At 35.9% G+C, this 25931-nt stretch overlaps 1 protein-coding gene across 2 annotated transcripts in view; it reads right to left on the bottom strand.

The window, feature by feature from the left end:
* SLIT2 (slit guidance ligand 2) overlaps window positions 1–25931 on the bottom strand; it is a 405234-nt gene that overhangs the window by 127848 nt on the left and 251455 nt on the right. For both annotated transcript variants that reach the window (XM_005897066.3, XM_070372188.1), the window contains exons 6-9: window positions 13638–13709; window positions 7378–7449; window positions 4638–4801; window positions 1989–2127 (exon numbers count right to left, since the gene is read on the bottom strand). In XM_005897066.3, coding sequence (XP_005897128.2) covers window positions 1989–2127; window positions 4638–4801; window positions 7378–7449; window positions 13638–13709 — 447 coding nt within the window. The remainder of the gene's footprint in view (window positions 1–1988; window positions 2128–4637; window positions 4802–7377; window positions 7450–13637; window positions 13710–25931) is intronic.

Raw genomic sequence — 25931 nt, 5'->3', positions numbered from 1 at the left:
TTTCCCTGTGGTCATGTATGGATGTGAGAGTTGGACTGTAAAGAAGGCTGAGCGCTGAAGAATTGATGCTTTTGAACTGTGGTGTTGGAGAAGACTCTTGAGAGTCCCTTGGACTGCAAGGAGATCCAGCCAGTCCATTCTGAAGGAGATCAGCCCTGGGATTTCTTTGGAAAGAATGATGCTAAAGCTGAAACTCCAGTACTTTGGCCACCTCATGAGAAGAGTTGACTCATTGGAAAAGACCCTGATGCTGGGAGGGATTGGAGGCAGGAGGAGAAGGGGACGACAGAGGATGAGATGGCTGAATGGCATCACTGACTCGATGGACGTGAGTCTCAGTGAACTCCGGGAGTTGGTGAGGGACAGGGAGGCCTGGCGTGCTGTGATTCATGGGGTTGCAAAGAGTCGGACACGACTGAGTGACTGAACTGAACTGAACTGAAAATATAAAAATGTTCTTTATGGCCAAGAGTGTTTCCTTAATTAAAAATTTGATGAGAATAATATTATCATGTGCAAATGTTTATTCTATTTCTGTGTCAAGCACTGCAAAGCTATAAGTACACTTTAAAGCACATTTAAATACTTTAAAATAATGTTAGTGGGTCTTCTGAATTGAGATTATTCTCTTATAAAATAAGGAAGTTAATAGGTGAAAAAATAATGAATAGTTCTTGAAAATGACTTGATTTTTTTGGTGCTTGCTCTGGAGGCCTATCAGCTTCCCTAGTGGCTCAGTGGTGAAGAATCTGCCTGCAACGCAGGAGCCCTGGCTTGATCCCTGGGTAGGGAAGAATCCCTGGAGGAGTGCATGGCAACCCAGCCTAGTACTTTTGCTAGAGAATCCAATGGACAGAGGAGCCTGGCGGGCTACAGTCCATAGGGATGCACAGAGTCAGGCATAACTGAAGCAACTTAGCATGCATGCAGTATAAATCGAGGAGGGCATGGCAACCCACTCCAGTATTCTTGCCTGGAAAATCCCATGCACAGAAGCCTGGTGGGCTACAGTCCATGGGGTCACAGAGAGTCGGATATGACTAAGTTACTAAGCAGTAGCAGCAGCATGTAGGCCTATCACAAGAAGTTGTTCCTATTTTATTATTTCAACCAAACATGTCAAAAATATTAAATTCAAATTTAGAGTTAACTTAATACACATACACACACACACACATATCATAGACTAGGTGATTAAGAAGTGATTTCTTATTTAGTAGATATTAAGGTAAAGATTTTTCCTAATGCTCACCTCCCAAGATGATAAAAGCAGCCCACTTTATATCTTCTGTGACCTTGTTTTTATCCACATGACTTATATTTGGCAAGAACACAGAAATGAACCCAGCAGATGCATACAAAATAGGTATGAAATATTTTGTCAAAAGAATTTAACTTTTAATGGAGGCAGCCATTGGGTCAAATAAGCTAAAATGCTCACTAATTTAAAAATCTTATATATTTTGATTTGATCTTTTTTATACTATGTAGTAGATTCCTACAATAATTCAAGTAAAACAATAAAACAGCATTTTAAAATGTGATGTCATGAGGAGGGAGACACCTTCTAGTTATTTTGTTTCTATGATCTAGTACCCCACTTTTTCTTTTACCGTCGCCCCACCATGCCTACTCCAAGTAGAAATGGACAAGGGCAGATCTCCAGATCCACCTGGAGAGAAAAGGTACTCACATTCTTATTTTGCCTAAAGAACCTGATAACACTTTCTAAAGAAAAGGGCAAGTACTATTTTTCCTTAAAATTCATTCTTTTTAATTGTACCTGAGCTAAACAAACAAACAAAAAAATCCTAGCCACTTCAACAAGATATTTAATTAAACAGAGTAAGGGTCAACACAATTTTGAAAGGAACATTTGTCTAAGCTGATCGATCAGATTGGCCTTCGAAATACCCAGATTCTCCTAAAGAAAATCATGGCTTGGGTCACTGGGGAGAAGGGAATAAGAGGGAATTCGGGGCACATACATTTCTGTGATGGTCTCTGGCAGATTCGTGGGGATCTCAGTGAGACCTTTCCCACGGCAATCTACGATGTTGTTGCTACAGGTACAAGCAGCTGGGCAGTGCAAAACACTGCAAGAAGGAGCCATAAACGACTGGTGACCTGAAAAAGAAACAAATAGAAGTTGTATTTTTTCCTGAATTACTTAAGTGTGCAACATGTACACCTGGTTCAAATCACAAGCATGTTACTGAACAGAAATGCGTGTATTTAAATACCTGATCATATGATGACACTATGTTTCTAAAATATATTTTAGGAAGCATGCATTTATGTCTTGGGATCAACATAGGTAAAACAAATGAGATCTTTAAAACTACAAAAATGATAATTTTTAAAATTCAAAAGATTTAAGAGAAAGGTTAAATTCTGATTTGAAACTAGAATTCTATACAAAACTATTATGAATTTCAAAAAAGCAGCAATTTCAGAATAATATCTGTATTTCATTTCTAATAAGCTTAGACAGAGCCTGGTCTTGACTGAATTTAAGTAGCTTAACTTACTTTAACTTAAAGAAGGAAAGGAAAATAGCAAAACTTCCCTCTTGGTGGACCTAACTGTTGATTCTAAATAAGTAATCCTGTGCAGATAAGTATGAGGAAAATAAATGATGCTAAGTTTGAGTTCTAGGTAGGTTCAAAATTACTGCTTTTTTTGAAGTCGTGATAGTTGTACCATGTCATTCTGTTAGTTGTAATCTAGATGATTTTTTTGACTTTGTATAGCCTAAAATGTTAGCCTAAGTGTAGTTACACACAGGTATATGTTTTTACTATTCAATACCGAAATTCTCTGTTCGAACGGTAAACAACAGACCATCAGGCATGTTGTACCAAATGGGCGTCTATAAACGCTGGGTTTGTCCCTGAAGCAGGGCCAGCCCTCTCTGCTCTGCAGAGAAAGGGCCCTACCGGTGGGATTCACAGGGAAGAGGCTGCTGGCTAATTACTAACCCGATCCCTCTCAACAAGTTCTCATACGTTACAAAAATAGCCTCAGTCTAAATAAGAAACGTCAACTTGCCTTCTTCCTCATCTAGAAAACAGGAAGGAAAAAGTGAAGAGAGAAAAAAGTGGTTAGTAACGAATTGTTAGTCATTTCCTTATTTAATTTTTTATAAAGCAATCAGACCTATTGACAATGTTCCATAACATTACATGAAAATTTGTTTGAGTTACAAATATGAGAAAACACATAAAAAGGCTGCAAAGGGAGCAATAAAATAATCCTAAACTAGCATGTCTTCTCATTCTGCCTTTAGGAAACTGCTATTTATGATGCATTGAAAGTGAAAGAGAAAATTGCTCAGTCGTGTCCCACTCTTTGCGATCCCCTGGACTGTAGCCCACCAGGCTCCTCTGTCCATGGGATTCTCCAGGCAAGAACACTGGAGTGGGTTGTCATGCCTTTCTCCAGGGGATCATCCCGACCCAGGGATCCAACCCAGGCCTTCTGTATTATAGGCAGATTCTTTACCATCTTAACCACGAGTGAAGCCTCTTATGATGCATTATAAACATAAATATTTTAAAATTTTGCTATATTGTTATTTTGAACAAACACTTCTAAAGCAGAAACAGTCTTATATTTATGAATTATATGTTAATATTTATGCAACATGTGTATGCATGTGTGATAAGTCACTTCAGTTGTGTCTGACTCTTCGTGACCCTATGGACAGTAGCCTGTCAGGCTCCTCTGTCCATGGGATTCTGCAGGCAAGAATACTGGAGAGGGTTGCCATGCCCTCCTCCAGGGAATCTTCTCGACCCAGGGACTGAACCCTCATTTCTTACATCTCCTGCATTGGCAGGCAGGTTCTTTACCACTAGTGCCACCTGGGAAGGCCCTTATGCAACATATTAACATATAATTATATGAACTGGGAATCAGACTGTGCAGGTTGAGGTCCTTGAGCTCAACTCTATAACCTTGCACAAGGTTACTTATCATCTGTTTTTCTTAGCATTTAAATCTCTAATATAAAGATAATATTACATTTCTCTACAGACGTTATGAGGGAGGTAAATATACGTGAAATACTTAAACACATAGAAAGAACTGAAAGTCACCTATTCATACTTTACATAACCTAAGTCTTATTTTTGTTTTTATATTTTTGTTACTGAAGCCAGTCATTGATCTCTTTTAGGTAGAACTTAACGACTAGTACATACATATACATGAAAAGTATTTTATCACTTTTCAACTACAGTTCTATTACTTTTTCAGTTTCCTAGCCAGGATCCAATTCTTGTTCATCATTTTTCCAATTGTTAAGATCAAAGTAAGAATGATCTTTCTTAAAGGGAAAATCATGAGTAGCAAACAGAACTATAATCTCAAAAGTTCTTACATTTCTCTTGGAGTGAAAACTTAAAAATCCTTCATCACAACTTAGGTACAAATCATCAGTAACTGCCAACCATGCAGGACTGTCTTACAGCCTATGACCATCATCACAAACACAGAGGAATTCCATGGAGTGATTAGTGTACAACTGCAAAGGTTAGTGAGGAACAGTGAAACCTTTCAAGCATGCACCCTGCACAGTTCCTTACATCATAGCATACGGGAATATGAAAACAGAAAGGTTCTTTCTCTCTTACCGCTGCAGACAAATTCTCGTTTTTGAACCTCAGCTACATTGTGGCCCCTCAGGTGAGATGGCCCCATACACTGAGTGTAGAGGCCCACCCGAGGCCTTTGGCGCAGCCAGTCCGAGAGCCAGGCCAGGTGGCAGTCACAATATAGGTTGTTCGAATGGAGTCGACTGAATGAGAGCCAAGCAGTTTAAAGCAAGAAAACAGAATGGAGTTATTTCAAAATTTGCAAAGTTCATTCATAATAATATATAAGTTTATATCTCAACATAAAATAGGTTAAAGCTTAATACGTGCCAACTTAATTATTTTCCTAAAAATTAAACTGATAACCACAAACTCAAGTCCCTCTTCATCTACTGAGCTAAGCAAATACACAGAGAGCTTGAACATGACCATGAAAATCTTTTGCTGCTGTCTATTCAAAGAGACAAAGAGACACACAGAAGTCCGAGGCAAATTGCTCTGCAGTTCCAACATACTGGCAGTCAATGGGGGTGGGCAGAGAAATGGGAAGATCAGAGGCCAGGTAGGGGTAGGAGGCATGTTAATAAAAATTGTGGTTCCCAATCTGGTTCCCAGTTAGTCTTGTCATTATTAGTCTCTCTAGAAACTGCTGGCAAAACCTTTTTAGCAGGTCACTTTCATTTTTTGCTGAACCAGACAGAAAAATAATTTAATATAAACTGCTTCTTTTCACATCCTGATTCTGATTTCCTTCTTTTTGTTTAATCGCAGTAAAAGGGATTAGCTGCTTTTGGCTCTTGGGGACATAGCCTCAAAGAGCAGGAATTGAAATTAAAAGACATAGATGGCTGGGAGTGAAGGAATTAAGCCAGTCCCCTCTATGCTGGCACAGATCCATACCAGATCATGGATCCCTTTCAAGTGGCAAATAGTACTTCTCCATTTATAAAATATCAGACAAATATATCCACTAAATTAGGTAAATGACTTCAAACTGGCTTTTATGTTTTCTCAAACTAAAGAAAAGGACACCCAAAACTATAAATCAAAGCATCATTCCCAGAATCATCTATGACATAGTAATACCATTTTAGCCCTTTTTAGCTGATGTGCTCGATTCTAACCCAATAACAGTAATGGATATTAAAACATGGAACTCAGTCCAGAAAGATAATTGGACCATAAAAATGGAATTTTTAAGTAGCAATGATAATATAGAATAATGAAACAACCAAAGCAAGGGAATTTAAAATTAGATGACTGTTTTACATTCTCCTTGAGCCTGAAGATACAGAACAGACTGTCTTCCATCGAAACTAGATGGCATGCCACAGGACAGAAAGGGACATTTGGGGAAGGCTGGGTGACCTCTGGTGAAGCTTGCTAGGAGGTCAGTGGCATCTTTCGGAAACTACAAAGCACATTCCACACCTTTGCTCTGTAAGTGTTTCCATCTAAACCAAGCACATTATAGTGATGCGATTAGATGCATATATATTTGAAATGAGAAAACAATATAAAATTTTAAAAACCTGAATAGTATGACAAACTGTAGTGGATTTTTTTTACATGAAAATAAGACTCACTATCAAAAATGCAGATGGCAGAGTTTCTGCAGTCTTAATGGCTTTAGTTTTTCACAGATTGAAAGCTTGATCAATTTGTTTTTTAAAAATTAGCTAAAGTTAATGAGAAACCAATTTCATCAAATAAGAGTTTGAGTGAACTGGACCCACTGGGCCAGATTAGTCTCAATCTGATAGCCCCAAGAAAACAAAATTTAGTTATATTTGCTTACTTTTGGAATGATTTTATTTTCCTGAATATTTTTCCAAGGAAATTATAATGCCATCCCATGAAGACTTGATTTTAATGAGAAAACATGAATTAGTACTGACATCTAATTCATTAAAAAGTCGCAATTAAACTAATTTTTGATTAAAGAGAGAAAATAAATGTAACGCTTTGAGTTATAAGCCACTGTAAAAATGAAAGATATTTTCAAAACACTATCAAAATATATTTACCCTACTTAAACACACATTTTTTTTTAAAGAAGTCCACTGCTTTGGTTATGTTTCCCACAATTTCTCACATATTGTATATGATATACTTTTTATGTCAAGGTGATTCGTGACTGTGAAACCCAATTCAAATGAGATTTATCTCTGAAAATGCTTTAACTAAATACCCCACCCTGGGTTTTGAGGATTAATTCTGTTCTTAAAGAAAAAAAAAATAGCTATAGCAAACATTTTTATTAGAGAATAATTTTTATCCATCTAAAATATTTTAATGTCCATCTGTAACCCCTGAAAAGATATTTTAAAATATAAATGCTGACACAACCTTAATTATAGAAGCACTAAAGGGTGATGCTGTAATTTTACATTACAAAGACTGTTGGAGAGCCAGTTTAGCTTTATTAGGATTGCTTGCTGTACAGTAATAAAATCATAAAGATTTACCATTTATCATTTCTGACAGCCAATCAAGGAGTCTTCCATTTCTTAATGAAATGTGACCTCCACAATAGCTCAAAGTAAATGTTTTTCTCCCCTCCCAAACTTCCCATAACACATATTATTTAAAAGGAAGCTTTCAAGTTTTCAGAATAATAGTTCATTTATTTCAATATTATATCGAGAACTTTTTAAAAAGTGGTGTTTCCCTTGTCTAGCCCATGATGAACTAGTGGTCATCCTCTTTACTTGCTAAAAATAGTACTTAAGGAGAATCAATTGATTAAATTGATTTTATATATATTGAAGCTACTTACAAAGTCCTAAGTTTAGGCATATGGTTGAAACTTGCCACAGAAAGTCTAGTAATGTTGTTATTGTTGAGAGTGCTGTAGAATAAAAAAAGTCAGAAATTTTAGATATGAAAATTTACTGATCATTCCATATGTTAACACAGAAAAAACTTCTTGTGATTATGCAGAACAAGTATCTGGTAAAGATGGCATCAAGAAGGCACTATATTATACACAAGATGACAAATAAATTTCGAACTTTAACATACTGCTATGCATTCATCAAATACTTACTGCAAACCTACGACTTTAGCCACAGTATCTTTGACCATGTAGCTTTATGCACTTTGTGCCTACATGTCTACTTCTGATATTGGTTAAGGAATGAACATGAGCCATTAGAATATCAGACAATAAAAATAATTGAAGAGTTACAGTTCCTTGAAGGGTATTATGTATTATTAGTGTCCACGAGTAAACAAACCCATTTGAAGTCTCCAGCTGAAATCTCACAACAATAGCACAGAATCAGTTCTGTCAAGTCCTGCTAATGGTTCTTTCCTGTGGACATCAGCCACTGTTGAAATGTGAGTAGGAAGAATGATATTTATATTTGGTATTTGCATTGAGTAGAAAAGACGAGATATGCTGTAGCAATATAGTAAAAGCTTAACATACTCTAGCAGTTTTTGTTTCTTTCTTTATTTATATGGCTGCTCTGGGATGAGGGAAGCAGGATCTTTAGTTGTGGCATGCAAATTCTTAGTTGTTCGTGTGCCATCTAGCTCCCCTACTAGGGATGGAATCTAGGACTCTTGCATTGGGAGCATGGAGTCTTAGCCACTGGACCTCAGGGAAGTCCCTTAGCAGTTTTTAGTTGTAGTCACACATCCTGTTCTTCGTTTAGTGCTGTGTGGTTGTGATCATGGTTTCTTGAAGCTAGAGTCTTGAACAGGGATGGTCAAGGGAGATACAGTGAAAATAAATATAGTCTTTGCTTGGCTCTAAATTGTCCTACTTTCCCTCTAACACAAGCATTGTCAGTTGTATTATTACTACTATCTCTACTACAGCTATTACTCATTCATTCATCAAACATTTCCTGAATGGCTCTTATTTTTATGGCAATATGAAATTTCTGAAAATAAACCAGGCATAAAATCCTGTCTTAAAATAGCATACAATTAACTGTGGAAACCAATTACACAAATTACAAAAACTTAGAGTTAATAAGATTTAGAAGACAGAGTTCTTTTTTTTTTAGTCTTACTGTGACAAGACAGTGAGAAAGATAGTTATCCCAGCAATGGGTGAAAAAGGTAGAAATGATTCCAGTACAAAGAAGATACAGTAGGGTGATGATTACATAGGACAAGTTGCTGAAGGAGGCAGGAAAGATGGTTCTTTGGTTACAGTTGGATGCTGTTTGATACTTGAGAAGTGTCTGAATTAGACATTGTGCATTCATTTGTCTACAGAGGCCAGACAGGAAACATACATGAGAGAAGTAGGCTGCTTGTAAAGAAATAAAATGGGGAAGAGAGATGGAGAAGAGCAGACAGACAGCTGGGGACGACGAGGAGCTTGAGGATGGTGATAATTCTTTGTTGTAGCAGCTAATATTCAGCTCTGATGAACTATTGCTCTGCTGTGATGGAAAGCTGCCAAACAATCTGATCTGCTCAAAAGAAGCTAGAAATGGAAGGAAGCTCTTAGACCAAGGTTCCTAATTTTTAAATACTGGCAACTCAAATGTTTCAGAGACTCCATGGGCTATGGGGCCAGTTCTGCTTGGGCTAAGCAAGATACACTGAGGTCACTTTAGACTAGCTGGTGGCTATGGTTATCAATGGTGGGATACAGGGTATTCGGGAGTCAAGGAATTAACTTAAATTTCTCCGTAAAGCAGGATGCGATAGCTACAGATCTAGAACATGCATGGATTCTTTTTACTATCCAGTTTTGGAATGTATTGAATGATGTAAGAACTAATCTGACTGATTAGAATCAAGTCACATAGAAAAAAAAAAAAAAAAACCCCGCTGAATGAAGGACCTATAAAGCACTGAATTGGTTGACTTACGTTATCTAAAAGCTTTTAGTATTTCCCGGTACTCAAGTGAAATGAGATTTTTCTCAAACACCATTAAAACATATCTCGATGTCTGAAATAAAAGGTTTCACTTCTCAAAGGGATTTGCTTTAAATGACCCCTTTTCCTATCCTCAAAATTTATGCTGACTTTATATGGTTTAAATCTTCACAGATTTAATGTGACTGTTGGATAATGTGACTTTGGGGATAACTTTTTAAAAAAATAATTCACACTCAGCAGATATGCATTAATTTTGAACTATAGCTTCTTATGCTGTGCTGTGCATAGTTGCTCAGTTGTATCCAACCGTTTGCAGCCCTATGGACTGTAGCTCACCAGGCTCCTCTGTCCATGGTGATTCTCTAGGCCAAGAACACTGGAGTGGGTTACCATGCCCTGCTTCAGGGAAACTTCCAAACTCAGGGATCTAACCCAGGTCTCCTGCATCGCAGGCGGATTCTTTACCCTGTGAGCCACCAGGGAAGCTGGTATAGAAGGGAAGCCATTAGTTTCTTATAATTACACACAAAAGAGTTTACATTGCATGCTGAAGCCAGTGGCTATCAATTTGAAGATTTCTCAAAATGTCAATTCATTTAATTCAACTAAAGAAATTATCTTAGTATTTTTATTTAGTGTTGATGCTGGCAAGGACTTCCCAGATGGCACAAGTGGTAAAGAACCCACCTGCCAATGCAGAAGACATAAGAGGGAAGGGTTTGATCCCTGAATTGGGAAGATCGCCTGGAGGAGGGCATGGCAACCCACTCCAGTATTCTTGCCTGGAGAATCCCATGGACAGAGGAGTCTGGTGGGTTACAGTCCATAAGGGTTGCACAGAGTCGGACACGACTGAAGCGACTTAGCATGTAGCACGTATGATGCTGGCAAAGCAATACTGATGTTAATATCTGGTAACTGAACAATATGTGGAACCAATGAAATTATTTTGAAATTAATAATAAGTGTTAATTAGGTATAATAACATGCAGGTGTTATATAAATTCCTATTATGAAATAATGCAAATTTATATACTGCTTTACTTGTATAGTAAACTTGTATAGTTATACTTGTATAACACTTTTTCCTGTATGAAAGTCTATGTTCAACCTCAAGATTTTGTCTTTGTAATGAGAATATATTCATGTACAAAGGATATCCTGGTGGATAAATAAGAAATGTTAGTCTTGGTAATCATTTAGGCCCTCTCAGACTTCGATCTTGATTTATTCCTTCTTATTCCCTAGTGCTAAGCATAGGATTTGGCAGAGAGTCTGATATTGGATGGATATGACCACTATGTTTTAATTAAATTATGTCTATTGTATAGAAAAGAAAAATAAATAAACCATATAAAACTGGCAAGTCAAGGGATATATGTCATTTCTGAATCTCGTGTCCAAGGAAAAGAAAATACTGATCTACAATTAGTTTCCAGTGTTACTTTTGACATAGTATCTTATTAGGAAAATAAACTCTAAATCCTATCAATGAGAATTTCCATAAAAAGTCAGTTCATTAAGAACAAACAAGTGATAAACTGTCTCCCTGCTTTCATCTACCTTGGCTTTTCCTTCTTGAACTTTATTCACTCTCTCCCTTAATATATATTTTAATGAAACAAATTTCCATCAGTGGCCTAGTGTGTTTACGCCCATCTTCTCCTGTTTGGCCTTAGTATATCTATACATTCACAAATGAATCACAAATTAACATTTTTAAAGATCTAAAACATTAGAAATCTGAAATTTAAGGTGATGTGCAAATTAATGCTCTTTCATTATTTCCACATAATAAAAAGATATCTCTTAAAGAGTCATGGATGATAGAAACAATCAAAATGGGTAACCTACTTTCTGAACTCTGTATTTAAAACAGGAGCTCTACATTTTAAAGGCCCCAGACCAACTGTTTATGATGGGTGAACTTTTGATTTACTTGTCAAGAGACTAGGAGATTAGGGCTTAACGTATTTAGTCTTTCCACTGCTCTATCCAAGTAAGCCTTAAATTCTTCATTAATTTTTTTCTCTAAAGGTTGGGTCAATCACAAGCATTTAAAAAATTAATATATGTTAAAAGAATGTCTGCTTGACTTTATACTATTTTAACACAAAACATTAAAATTCTTTGATAAAAATTCACATTTCCTTGTTTCGTGCTGATTTTAATTATTTTCTTTAACAAACAAACTCTGACCATTAGCTAGCTTTTTTGAGATCTACATATTAAAGTACTCAAAAGAGTTCCCAACATTTTGAATTTTTATTTTGACTCCATGAACCATGAGATATTTATCATTCTTTGGTATGTTTCATGATAGTGGATCTTACAAAAGTCATCTTTTAGATATTTTGTAAACCCAACAAAATATATGAGGTGACTGTGTTTTCTTGAATTTACTGCTTCTAAAAACAATGATATTAGTTTAGAACCAAAAAAGTAAATGAAGAGTTATTGTATTTGTGGGTAAAGTGTTTCCAGTGCTGACCACAGTACTTGGCACATAGCAGCTATTTCCTCTCTCTCTCTCAAATATATGTAGAGCACTCAACATATCCTCAATATATTACATATATATTAGTTATTTTATATCTAATAAGTATTTAAGTTCTTTTGCTTAATAATGAAATATTTTATGATATTCAATTCATTCAAAACATTTAGCAAATTTTTCATAAAGTGTTTGCTACCATTAGTAACAAATTCTTTGATTTGATCTGCGCTATTCAACTAAATAGTACATGTGGTCGTCTCTTCACATATGAGTTTAGTGACATTGACTATAGTTCAGATGTCAGAGCACTATCAAGAAATCATAGTTGTACCGCAGTTATTTTGACTTTGAAATAGCACTAGTGAACTTCCTATATTAAAAATGGCTCTGGAACACAATTTTAAAAGTGAACTTATAACTACAGTTTGTATAATAAGCACTTTAAATTTCTTATTCCTTTAGGATAAGGTAGATTCTTATCAACATCTCTCACGTGGTTAGAAAATAGTGTATATCCTTAGAACATTTTATTTCAATCAACTCATTCTTATATAATTTTTTAAAAATAATAACTGTATGTGATGCAGCTAAAATTAGTTTCATTTATTGACAATTAACACCAAAACCATATAGAAAAATTGTTAAAATAAGCCATCCTAGTTGAAACAATCAACTTTATTCAGAATTACACTCTGTTCTTCAAACTCAATTTATAAAGCAATGGGATCTTTTTTTGGAAGAATTTCACAATTTCTAGTAACTTTTAATACACGAACTAAAAATTCAAATCCTCTTCACATTTAATTTAGATTCAGACTGATGAATAAATTGAGTCAGGGGAGAATTATATCTTAGAACTATATTTTATTGGAGGGAGAAATTAGTAAGTATACTTAAAAAGTTAGAAAGGTGAATCTTTGGGGAAATTTTTCAGAAGTGTATAGGCGGCTTAAGCAGCTTTAGGAACTAGTTTTCATTAAAATTATTTTTCATTATAATTAACAATGTCATTAAAATTATTTTTACAATGTCAAATATCTGTAGAGATTATTCAGTTGCCTCTAATCAATTTTTCAGCAATGTCTATCCAGCAAGGAAGGACAGAAAATGCCATTTATAATTCAAATCTGTGTGTGGTACTTTATGAAGTCAGTAGACTTTAAAATGGACCTAATAGGTGGCTTATTAAATTTAGAAAGTACATTTTAAAATAACCCTACAAAGATGGTCAGCTATCTAGTTAAAATGATATTTTAAAATGAGAAATGTCTTTCCATCGCACAGCAACTAAAATATACCAATATATCAGCTCTTAAGGTTTATTTTTTATTTTTTGTAATTTTTCCTGTACAACTGATGCTATCTATATATATAGCAATTCTGGGAATTCTTACAAATCCTGTATATGAGCCTGTTTTACCACAAGGAGAAACACTTAAAAGACAATACGTGTGAACATGTGAGTGTGTTTCCAAAATTAGACAATTCTACCTAAGCATACAGATATGATATACAAGGTTTTGCACCCATACATTTCCACTCTTCTCTGCATTTGCTCTGAGTTATTTAAGGGCTTTCTCTTTCAGCAACCATTCTGACACAAGATTTCAAGCTAACAGATAAGCATCCACATTAGCACTCCCTAAACACAAAGCTCTGGTTAAAAGAGTAAGAGAAATAAGGGGTACTTACAGCACTTCCAGGTCCCGGAGAGCCCTGAATGCCCCATCTTCAATACAGCTGATGTGGTTGTAATCCAGTTGCCTGTTAAACAGATTAGAAGAATATGTAAAAGACTGGACACTAGCAGGGTTAGGTGAAAAGAAGTCTCCTGAAGGGTCTCTCAAGCCCTAGCCGCAACAACCAAAATGCTCTCACAAATCCACTCATCTGCAGAAGAATGTCACAAGCCATTCTGGCCTCGGTGCCGCCACTGAAATCTCTTTTTGTTCTGAACTGTCTGTGCAAATAGCAGCCCTCAGAAAGCGCCAGTAAATAATAACTGCACCTTATATTAAATGCCATAGGAATGCAATTTCATTACATCAAGAAAAGCTATCCATTAAGAGCTTTCAGCGTCATCTTGCTGAAACAATTTCATTAAGGTAAAGGACTGTAAATCACTTAATGTCACATGCACCCCTCAGTGACCTAACAGAATCCATTTATCAGAGAAGCCCAGCTGCATGTTAATTTCACTATCCTTGGCAAGAACGAGCAAGACTACTTTTAGGTTTCCTTCTTTTAAAAGCAGCTTTCCTTCAAGAACTTCAAATCAAGAAAGAGAAATGACACCCCATCTATCTCCTTGCTATTCCCAACTAGGCATATACTTTACAAAGCGACCAGTTGTTTCATATTAAGCTTCACTGTTTCCATAATTTGCACTATCATTAATGGTGAATCCACAGCACTGTAAATATTACAGACTTTTCAGTTAAAGAGCTTCTCAAATTATACCACTCTCCAGAAACTAACTTTTTAGAAAACTAAAAAAAAAAAAAAAATTTCTTTTCTCAAAGACACTGATTTCGGCCCTAAACACGAAGAAACACATACTGCAGCAAGATTAAAATTCTACATATATCTGCAGTCAAACATTTAAAGCTGTATTAATTCATTCTAAATAACACAAAACTCAAATAAGTAAATCTTCTCCAGTTATTATTCACTTATTAATGTTTAAAGATTGAAAATAAAGCCTGTTTCAAACTTCAATTTGCTTTCTCCTACCGATTGTTTGGGGAATTAAAATTTCCTTGTTCATACTAAGGAATTTACTTGGTTGAAACAGACAACTAAGTATTAAATCCCACTGCCTTCTTTTTTCTTAAACAAATAATCAGCTTTTATCTAAAATTTAGTAGCCTGATGTTTTTAGTGATATTATTGTTCTTATAAAGAAAAAGTATTTTAATGTTTCACTTGAGATAGAAACCAAATGGTTGATGATATAGGTGAGTTGTCAGCCTTGCATGCATTGGGAAGGGAGGTACATAAATAGGGTAAGCCTATGACCCTAATACAAAGATTAGGATCTTTGTATTATTTCACGTGTAAGATTCACCAAAAAGGCCTAATTCACGTTTGAGGTTTGTTCTTAGGGGAACTGTTTGAAATAGCTGTTTTTCCCACAAGGCAATTGAATAAAGGTGCAACGATTTAATTCAGTGACTTTCAGAGGGCCTCTTCAAATTCCCTACTTTAAAAATTATGTACATAGAGAATGTCTCATGAAATATACATCTCATTTTTAAGAAGGTCTCTGGGGGACATAATCATACAGGAGGCTACCTTGATGCCATGCAAATTGTGTGATCTAAGACGTGCAATATAAAAAAGGTGAGCCCTGGAGAAGATACAATTTTATTGCCTGTATAAACTAAGGCTTTCCCCAAATAACAGCTACCACTCATGCAACTGTAACAGCCGAAGACATCTCTGCTTATTAGGAAGTATGCAGACGTATAATTTTATTTTCTAAGAAGACTTTTAAAGACTCATGATGTAATACGGTTGCTGCGTTTCCAAGAAAACACTTACATTCTGGAGCACTTTTGATTTTTACAGATTAAATTCATTTAACAATTAAGTTAATAGCCTTTTTTTTTTTATTTTAAAGTGCTAAATATATATCTACACTACTATTCTCTAACCTCTTGAACAATTTATCAAAGCCATTTAAATTAGTACAATGGCATGAAGTGTTACCCTTGACACACTACAAAAGAGAAATTGTTTCCAGACAAATTGGCAAAATCTTTTAATGCTATCAAATTTGCCTAATGCAGTCTCCAGGTTAATCTGTAAAAGGGTGAGCTGTATGTTTGCCCATACCTTATTATCCTTAGCTGTCAATGTATAAATCAGTGCTGACACAGCTTCTTTTAAATCATGCATACTATACACAAAGGGGAAGCCCTAGCTTGCCAGAAAGCACTCAAGCAAATCTTGTCCTACAAGTACTGAAAGGCAGATTACTTTCTATATACCACCAGAAGTTGAGACGCTGGTGGAAACTTTCCTAATTTCATCCCTCTTTAACATTGCTCCTGATTATATGCTTCTTCTGATTCTTAACAGAAGTCTAAGCCCTTATTGGCACTAAAACATTACAGATATTCGGTTCTTATACGACCAAATTCTTCCCTAAAAGATTCCTGGATGCTGTCATGTCTCGGGTCAAAAAAGGTATTTTATGAAAACGTTACTCATTTGAAAGGATAATGAAAATCAAAGCAGACAATTTTTCATCAACGATAGATTTAATAGTCAAAGTTACATTTATGCAAAGTACTGTACTCATATGATTGCTCATGAGAAAAATCTCTGCACAAATCTCTGTTTATCTGCATATGGTTCAAGATAAACAGTGTCAAAGCTACACAAAAGTGTAATTTATTTCAGAGTTTCTGGACTATTTTTCTGCACCTTGTTTCTCTCACGCTGTTCACTTCCTTCACCACCTTTTAAACCCTGGGCATTTCTGCTTTCTATAAACAGGAAAGGATGTGGTCAGCCACAAGTTTAGTGACACATTTAGATGTGATTACACACTATGCCATTGAATTGTTCGAAATTAAATAATTAATAAGAGGAAAACTTTTTCACTTTTCCAAGAAGTAATGTTATAGCTATTTATCCAGACATAAGGTAACGTTGTTGATCTATGGATGATAAGAGTACTGGGTGTCTCTCACAGCTCAAGGGTCCTTTTCTAACATGGCCTACTTTCCAGGGAAAAGCGAGCTAGCACTTTTCTCATTTTCCTGGGAGAAAGAATGGTATGGATAGGACCACTGGTGGTTTCCTTTAGACTTCTAACTTGCATATTCTCATCCAGGCTGCTGAGTCTTCTCCTCCTTATTTTCTACCTCCAACCCTCCTCTCTGCTTCTGTTCAAATTCCAAATCCCCCTCCCGCTGGATCCATCACTGTCCTAGTTTGTATATGTGTGGTTTGAAGCAGCGGCTTTATCTTTAATTTCATGAAAACGATGTTGTTAAAAACATACTGTTTTTCAGTCACGAAGTCATGTCCAACTCTTCGCAACCCTGTGGACTGCAGCATGCTAGTCTTCCTTGTCCCTCACCATCTCCTGGAGTTTTCAGATTTCTCTCAGCATTAACACTCTATGATTCTATTTTTAATGGTAACTATTCATCTTCTGATGCTCTAGAATAACTCTAGACTGCTTATTTAATTTTTTCTAGCAATGCATTCGACAATGCAGCACACGTTTATCAAGAGTGATCACTCTATGCTTCTCTCACATAAAATTTCTAAAGCTGATCTGCTTTTCTTTAAGACTAAAAATAATTTAGCCTAGTTTCAGATTTTGATTAATTTTTGGTATGAAAAATAATATATAATTTTGCTAGATATAAATTTTAACAAAAAGGTATATTAAATGACAAAAAGTTTGTACATTTGCTTACTTGGCATCTTAAAACATAACTGGAGACACTGTATTCTGTTGCTTTTTTCCCTAGGATTTCCTGTTTTCATTGTTAAAAATCTATATACCATACTGTTTGAATTACACATACAAAACACATCTTCCTGCATTAACTTTAGTTGGTTTTGTCCTTATCCATAGAAAATTCATATTTCAGTGCAGTGTCCAAGTAATAAGATCTTATTATAAATTGATTTTCTTTTTGTAAAAATTAGAACACCTTAAAATATACTTACCTCTGAAACAATAGTGAACATAAAAAATCTTTAATAATTTCTAAGCCAGGCAGAGTCTGTACGGAGTGTCAACAAAATTGTTATGACTAGGTTCCAATTTTGCCAGGGTTTTTTAGGTATGAGAAAGTTTCATTCATATTCAACTCACTACTGCAAGATGACAAACTCCAAGAATTTAGTTGACTTAAAACACATCAAAGTGATTAGAATCAGTATGAGAGAATAACAACATTTCGCTAACCTTATAAAACATAAATGTAATGGGAGAAAAAGAAAAAATGCTGGTAAGGATATGGGCAGAATCTGTTCTATTTCTTCCCTTGTTTGTATCAAGTTCAGGTAAATATGAGTGTCTAAATATACAAATCTTATGCCAATAATGATTGTGAAACAAGTAATCCAAGATTTAAGTCATAATATGCAGAGGGCTTGAGAAAAATTTAAATTAATCCATCCTGAAGAGAAGTTTCTGCAACTATATCATTTACCTCGGCATGAAAGCACAATGTGTTAGCCTGGGCATTAGTGAAGGAAAAAACCAAGGAAAGAACTTTCTGAAAAATCTTAAATTACTTACATTATTTGAGAATTTAACCCTTTTGCAATGTTTCAAGTAACACTTTGTTTTCCTCACAGGAAGAGAGAATCTCAGCTTTTATTGGAATAAGCCATAGTATAAAGTTATATCCATTTGTTAATTTATTAGGAGGAAGTTCAAGGTAGCTCTAAGAGACATGATAATACACACTGGAGGAAAGACAACTAAACTGACCTTCCAGTTCTGGTAAGTCTAAATAAACTAATCAGGGAGGTCAAAATAGAAACTGACAATAATAACTGCTAGCATTTATTGAACGCACATTAAACAGCAGGGTCTTTAGACACTCCCATCGTATTATTCCTCACAATTACTTGAAAAGGTAGGTATTATCGTTATTTTGATTTTACAGATAAGAAAAGAAGGCCCACAGAAGTTAAAGTTATGCAAAACAAGTAGTAAATGTTTAGTGAAACCTCGATTCAACTTTAAATCTATGTATTGTTGAAGCCCTCATTAGACACAGGTGGCTAGGAAGAGAGATTCAGTAGCTATTCATTCTGCAAATAGAGGTTTAGGCTGAATTTCTAAAGGCAAATTTTCAAGGAAGAAGTCAGCAGAAGAAGAATATTACAGAATTTCAGAGAAGGAAGAGACTGCCCTAGGCGAAAATAATAGTGTGAGGGAGAAGAAAAAATCCCTTAATCCCTAAAAAATGGGTAGAATCCAGTAAGACAGAAATAAAAGTGGGTATTCCCTATGGAGGAGACTGGTTCAAAGAACAGTTGTGAGCCGAGGCTCTATAATGTTCCGAGTAAATGTCTGCAAGACAGAGATCATTCTGATTTGAGCAAAGAACTTGTGCACAGATTCAGTGGGAGAGGGGGCTGTGAGCCTGCACAGGTCTCCAAATTTTGGGACCATTATGAATATCTAAAGAGACTAGATGCAATTCCATTGGGTAAAACTCACTGTTCTCTCAGAGAATAGCCTATATTCCTATAGACCCTGTAGAACTATTGTGGACAATATTCCATTAAATTCCCAAGGCTTTACCATGATGCCTACAGCAAAGCGTTTTGTTTTTGTTTTAATAAGTGGAATGATTTTCAACCAGGAAGAGATGGGATGAAAAACAATGTTTTATGTAAACAAAATTTGGCTGGAACATTGAAATTCCCTAATGAGAATACAGACTGGAGATCAAAACTCAATTAGCAGGTTATTGTAATTGTTCAGAGGGAGAAAAGTATGGCTGGCTGTCCAGGGTTGGGGAAGCAAAAAACAGAAAGATCTGTTCTGTCTCAAGAACAACATGCAACCACTGAAAGATCATGACAATGGCTACTTTATACATATGTGAATCAGATTCCCAACTCTTCAATCAAAATTTCTTGTATTTTTTGTTTTGGTTTGGAAAATGATTATGAAAATATGCTATATAGATTCATCTACATGAGAAAATGCTATCAATAAAAAGAGTGCTAAGGCACCTGGAGACCGAGCAAAATGCAAAGCTGGAGAGGTTACTGGTAACAAACTTGCCCATAGTTACTGGGGATTATCACAAATCAGTGTACTTTTTTACAGTGAGTACAAAGCAGGCAATTTACAGGACCCTGGACAGTTCCCATGGTCCTGACTATGGCGTCTGCCGAGTTCCTGATACACTTTAAATTTTAGAACCCAGATAACTGTGTTACAGGTTATCCCTTATGACCATAGGCAGCAATCTAGATGTTCATGAAAGTCACTTAGTTGTGTCCAATTCTTTTCAATCCTGTGGACTACACAGTCCATGGAATTCTCCAGGCCAGAATACTGGAATGGGTAGCCTTTTCTTCTCCAGAGGATTTTCCCAACCCAGGGATGGAATCCAGGTCTCCCGTATTGCGGGTGAAATCTTTACCAGCTGAGCTACAAAGGGAAGACTTAAAATAGATGTTAAGAGGGGCTCTAGTCCTCATATCATAAAAATCAATCTCATTTGCTATCTATATAATGAAGAATCATCTCCACAGATACATTAGGAAGGTTCTATGCCTAAGAACCATGTGTGGTATTTATTCTAAAACTAAGGATAACAGGCCCCTTGAATGAGAAATCAATCTCCCCTTCAAAGTCTCTCCAGTCTCAGGCTCACTGAAAACACCCTAGGAAGGAGCTGAGAGCAATAAAAATCACAATTTTAACTTTATACAAATGGATCTTCTTTTTGATTATGGTCAACATTCTGTAAATATGATTTAACTTACAGGTCAAAGATAAGGTAAGTCTTGCATTTGAATGGTAAAATATATAATACACTCTTTGATTGTTAGGGCTTCCCTGATGGCTCAGACAGTAAACACTTGCAATGCAGGAGACCTGGGTTCTATTCCTGGGCCAGGAAGGAATAGAAGGGAATGGCAACCCACTCCAGTATTTTTGCCTGGGAAATCCCATGGACAGAGGAGCTTGGTGGGCTCCAGTCCATGGGGGCCGCAAAGAGTTGGGCATGACAAAGCGACTAACACTTTCACTTTCTGATTGTTACATATTGATTCTCTATTATGTGGACAACCCTTGTTCCTTTATTATCATGAAGTATGAGGCTCTCCTGGTGGCTCAGTGGTAAAGAATCAGCCCGCCAATGGAGGAGATGCAAACTTGATCTCTGGATGGGGAAGATCCCTTGGAGAAGGAAATGGCAACCCACTCCAGTATTCTTGCCTAGGAAATCCCAAGGACAGTGGAGCCTGGCAGGCTACTGTCCATGGGGTTGCAAAAGAGTCGGACATGACTTACTGACTAAGCAACAACAACATGAAGATGAGAGAGGAAAGGAGAAGAGTAGATTGATATTTAAAAATTGGGAAGGGTGGGGAAAAAAACAAAATATATGTCTTCCTGTGATTTACTATACAACTGTGAATTTTCCTCCTATGGGTTTTAAATGATCATCCATCAATAAAATAAATTGAAGATGACAGAGTTTCAGAAAAAAATTTCTAAATAATATAATAGTGTGTAACAACATTTAGATTAACCTTCTTTTTCCTATTTGCCAAATCTTATCACTAATAATCAGTGCATCCCAAATAGTTTTGTTTCTTAAAAAGCCAGTCATGCATTCTTGTTTCCCAAATGACACCATGACTTACTCAAAGAGAACCAAGTTAAATCATCTTTTAACTTAAATTCTTGTCTTTAAATCAATATATAGTAAAACATATAAATATTTTCCCCTCACCTATTTTAACCTATGAATAGTTTTAATAGAAAGAGGGAGTACAGTTGATAACAGATGAAAATTTACTAGAATTTGTATGATGCAAGCAGATAGAAAATGACTGTATTCATTTACAAATAGTAAAGTTTGGAATACAGAGTACATTTTGAAGATATACTGCAACATGAAAGAAGAATAAAAAACAGATATGATGTACTTTAAAGATACTATCTAAAATAATGCTTGTTGGAATTTAATTATTTTAAGTATTCAGGTCCTGCAACGCAGGAGACCCAGGTTTGATCCCTGGGTTGGGAACATCCCCTGGAGAAGGGAATTCCAGTATTCTTGCTTAGAGAATTCCATGGACAGAGGAACCTGGTGGGCTACAGTCCATGGGGTCACAAAGAGTCAGACACGACTGAGTGGCTAACACTTTCACTTTTGCAATCTTAATAACTATTGTCAACAATTTGAATTTTAAGTTCATAAATTGGTGTTTTTTGTTTAAATCTTGGGATAACATGAGTAGGAATTATTTCACATAAGAACAAGAGACTCTTGGAAAATTTTTGAACTCATTAAATGCATACTTAGAGAATAAGCTTGCAAGTCTTAGCGATAAAGAAAAATTTAATTTGAATATTCTCCTAAATCATTCAATTAAAAGGAAAAGTATATTTCAATCATTCAATTGAAATATACTTGTAAACAAAACAGTGCCACAATGTAACATGTCTTCATTCAGAAACTGATCAGGAGATAGCCAAGACTTTATTAGTCAGTGTTACATATATTAAATATATACACAAATTTATCAAGAAAAATAACATAAACAGTGATTATCACTTCGGTAAGGCATCATTTGGTAATGATACAGTATCAGTACTTTCATTCACACTTGACTGGAGAGTTCAAAAACACAGATGTAAATCCTATATAAATTGGCTGCCAGTGACTACTATAAACACTATTAGATAGTTGATATTTTGATATGATCTTGTTATTCTCAGATCTCACTGTCTCAAATGCTGGGGGGGAAAAAAAACTGGTTTAAGTAGCAGATGGAGAAAATTGGGTAACAACATAAAATATAAAGGGTTTTAATCCAGTTTGGAAATTAATAGAGGTAAGCAAAAAAGTTATGGGATGTCCTCCCTGGAGATATTTAACAGCAAGATAAATGTCCATCTGTCTAGAATAGTTTTACTGTGGCTTGCCTGAAGGAAAAGGAATAAGATCTGCTAATTTGCAAAATTTCCACAGCATCAATTTCATATTGTCAGAATGTTGCCTTGAGCCTATTTAGCCAATCCGCAAGATTAAAGCGAGTGCTTCCAGTGAAAATCTTCTGATACCTGGAATTTACTCAGAATAAAGCCTGCCTGAATATGTGGTAACTCCAATAAACCCAGTACAGTGCATTAGACCAATATTTTAGACAGTGCTATACAAAATATCAAGGTCTTCTCTGTAGCTCAAATGGTAAAGGGTTTGCCTGAAATGCAGGAGACCAGGGTTCAATCCCTGGGCTGGGAAGATCCTCTGGAGAAGGGAATGGCAATCCACTCCACTATTCTTGCCTGGAGAATCCCAAGGACACAGGAGACTCGTGGGCTACAGTCTGTGGGGTTGCAGAGAGTCAGACATGACTGAGCAACTAACACTACACAAAATATTATCCTGATGCAACTAAAGCACATATTTCTTCTGTAAAGCCTCTGTTTTCTCTTTTATCTCTGAAAGACTTGAATACTACCCATCATGGGACCAGGAAGGCTTGTCCAAACTGTAAATGAACACTGGCATGATATACAGGACAGAGCATTATGCCTCTCCTTCCCACACTGAATGGGCTTCCCTTGTGGCTCAGCTGGTAAAGAATCTGCCTGCAATGTGGGAGACCCCGTTTTGTTTCCCTGGGTCAGGAAGATCCGCTGGAGAAAGGATAGGCTTCCCATTCCAGTATTTTTGGGCTTCCCTGGTGGCTTAGCTGGTAAAGAATCTGCCTGCAATGCTGGAGACCTGGGTTCGATCCCTGGTTTGGGAGATCCCCTGGAGAGGGGAGAGGCTACCCACTCCAGTATTCTGGCCTGGAGAATTCCATGGGCTGTATAGTCCATGGGGTCATAAAGAGTCAGACACGACTGAGCGACTTTCACTTTCACTTCCCACACTGAATATTCATAATAATAATAATGTCAACACTTACGGACTTTAACTGAGTCATTACTTGATGACCTACATTTACCCTTTTAATGACAATATGAATTAAAATTTACTCTCAGTGCTAATATATTTTACTAAATACTTTTCTTAACTTTTAATGATAAAACTAAACTTCAGAGTCCCATGAAACTTAATTTCTTTGAATAATGTACTTTGATCTATTGTTTAATTAACTATAAAATTTTAGAAAATTTTAAGTATGATCCTTTTTAATTAACTAAACCTATAAATGCATTAAGGTGTTTCAAGGTTGTTTCCATGGTCTTTCACACTTTTACATGGAAGCCAGTGAGAGTAGCAGGAATAAATTGTTCTTTGACCATCATCATTCAGCGTCCACATAGTTTCTTAAGCCCCCTTTCCTCCATAAGAAAAGAAATCTCCGAAAACAAAGTCATTTGGATGCCATTCTACCCAGCTTTCTCCATATTCGGACTGCTATGCTTTCTGCTAGCGCTGCTATTCCGAATTAGTACTGGTTCACCTTAAAGATACAGACATATTCCTTCCCTCACACACGCACACACACATTTCATTGCACTTTAATTTTATCTGCCAATCTCTTCAAAACCCAGAATTCAGGCTTTGAATAGGTCTTAATAAATTCTTACTTTCTCAATCTGCTTTTATTGACCAATATACAGTATGAACCAAACTCCTCGAAGATTTCTGTATATTTTCTTTCCAGTAATTCTTTTCTAAAGTATTCCCTGATAACCTCAAGCAACACCTTTATCTCTTTCTTTCCTCAGTATCTGTGGCACTTCACAATTTAAATCAGGGTCTTGCATAGATTTAGTACCGTCTGAGATATATATATATATATATACACACACACACATATGTATATTTTTTCTACTTTGCAGCTTAATGTCTACTTGGCCCATGATCTATCTGATTTCTAACTAATATTGCAGATTAGTCCATATTCTAATTTTCTCTCTCCTCAGTACCTTTTTTCTCTAATAATCACAAGTGCAAGCAATTATTATATTGATTTCATAAAAGTAAAAATTAAGGCTCAGTGAAGTTTAATGAATTGTCATGTTTACAAAACAAACAAACAAAAATAGCAAAATATTCTGAGACTCCAGTCCTAGGCTTATCTCATGGTTTTTAAATAATTGTGTTTACACTGGAAAAGGGGAAATGATATAGTGGGGGAAAATATTTCCCAAATCCCACCAAATCAATGATGCATTCCTCAAAGTACATTGGTCAGTATCTCACTTTTCTTTTTATCTCTAAACTTTTAGAATTGCATTTTTAAAGAAGAAACAAAGAGGAATTAAGGAAGAATTCCACCATGACTGGTAGCTCACTCCCAAATGCATCCTTAAACATGAGAGAAGGATTACTTGCAGACTTGGATTCCCTAAATATCGTTACTAAGATTAAAAGCCACCTGTTTTCAGGCTTTAGAGAGAATACTGTTAAAAGACTGCAAGAGGCATTCCCAAAGGGTGGTCAACTTTGGCCATTACTGTCCTTTCACAGAGACATATAGACAACTTGAGTAGGTGCTACATAGGAATCTTTATGTTGTTCTGACAAGAGATAATATACAGAGGCAGTTTTGAACACCCTATATCTCTGAATCTACTTGAAGATTTCCCCCAGTATTCATTAGAGATTAAATCTAAGCAAATAAAATCTCTTTAACATGTAAATGCTAATAAAAGTCTAAGGCCAGGATTTTGATGGTGCTATATATTTATATTTAGAAGTTTATATTTTTCTATCTCTACCTGTACACTTAGAAAGTACAAATTTAAAACAAAAACCATAAGACTGTTCTATACATCAGTGTCTCTTTTGCTGTCTCGTACACAGGGTTATTGTTACCATCTTTCTAAATTCCATATATATGCGTTAGTATACGGTATTGGTGTTTATAGAACAGTCTTATGGACTCTGTGGGAGAGGGAGAGGGTAGGAAGATTTGGGAGAATGGCATTGAAACATGTAAAATATCATGTATGAAACGAGATGCCAGTCCAGGTTCGATTCATGATACTGGATGCTTGGGGCTAGTGCACTGGGACGACCCAGAGGGGTGGTATGGGGAGGGAGGAGGGAGGAGGGTTCAGGATGGGGAACACATGTATACCTGTGGCGGATTCATTTTGATATTTGGCAAAACTAATACAATTATGTAAAGTTTAAAAATAAAATAAAATAAAAAAACTAAAAATAGAACTACAAAAAAAAAAATAAATAAAACAAAAACCATTTACATTGAAAAGAAGACATAGAGGCCATAGCTTATAGCTTTATAAACAGTTGTCTTCTTTGACGAAGGAAAACATCTGTC

Source organism: Bos mutus, chromosome 6, assembly GCF_027580195.1.
Source record: "Bos mutus isolate GX-2022 chromosome 6, NWIPB_WYAK_1.1, whole genome shotgun sequence".
NCBI classification, from domain to species: domain Eukaryota; kingdom Metazoa; phylum Chordata; class Mammalia; order Artiodactyla; family Bovidae; genus Bos; species Bos mutus.
This window is presented reverse-complemented; position numbering and strand designations above follow the sequence as displayed.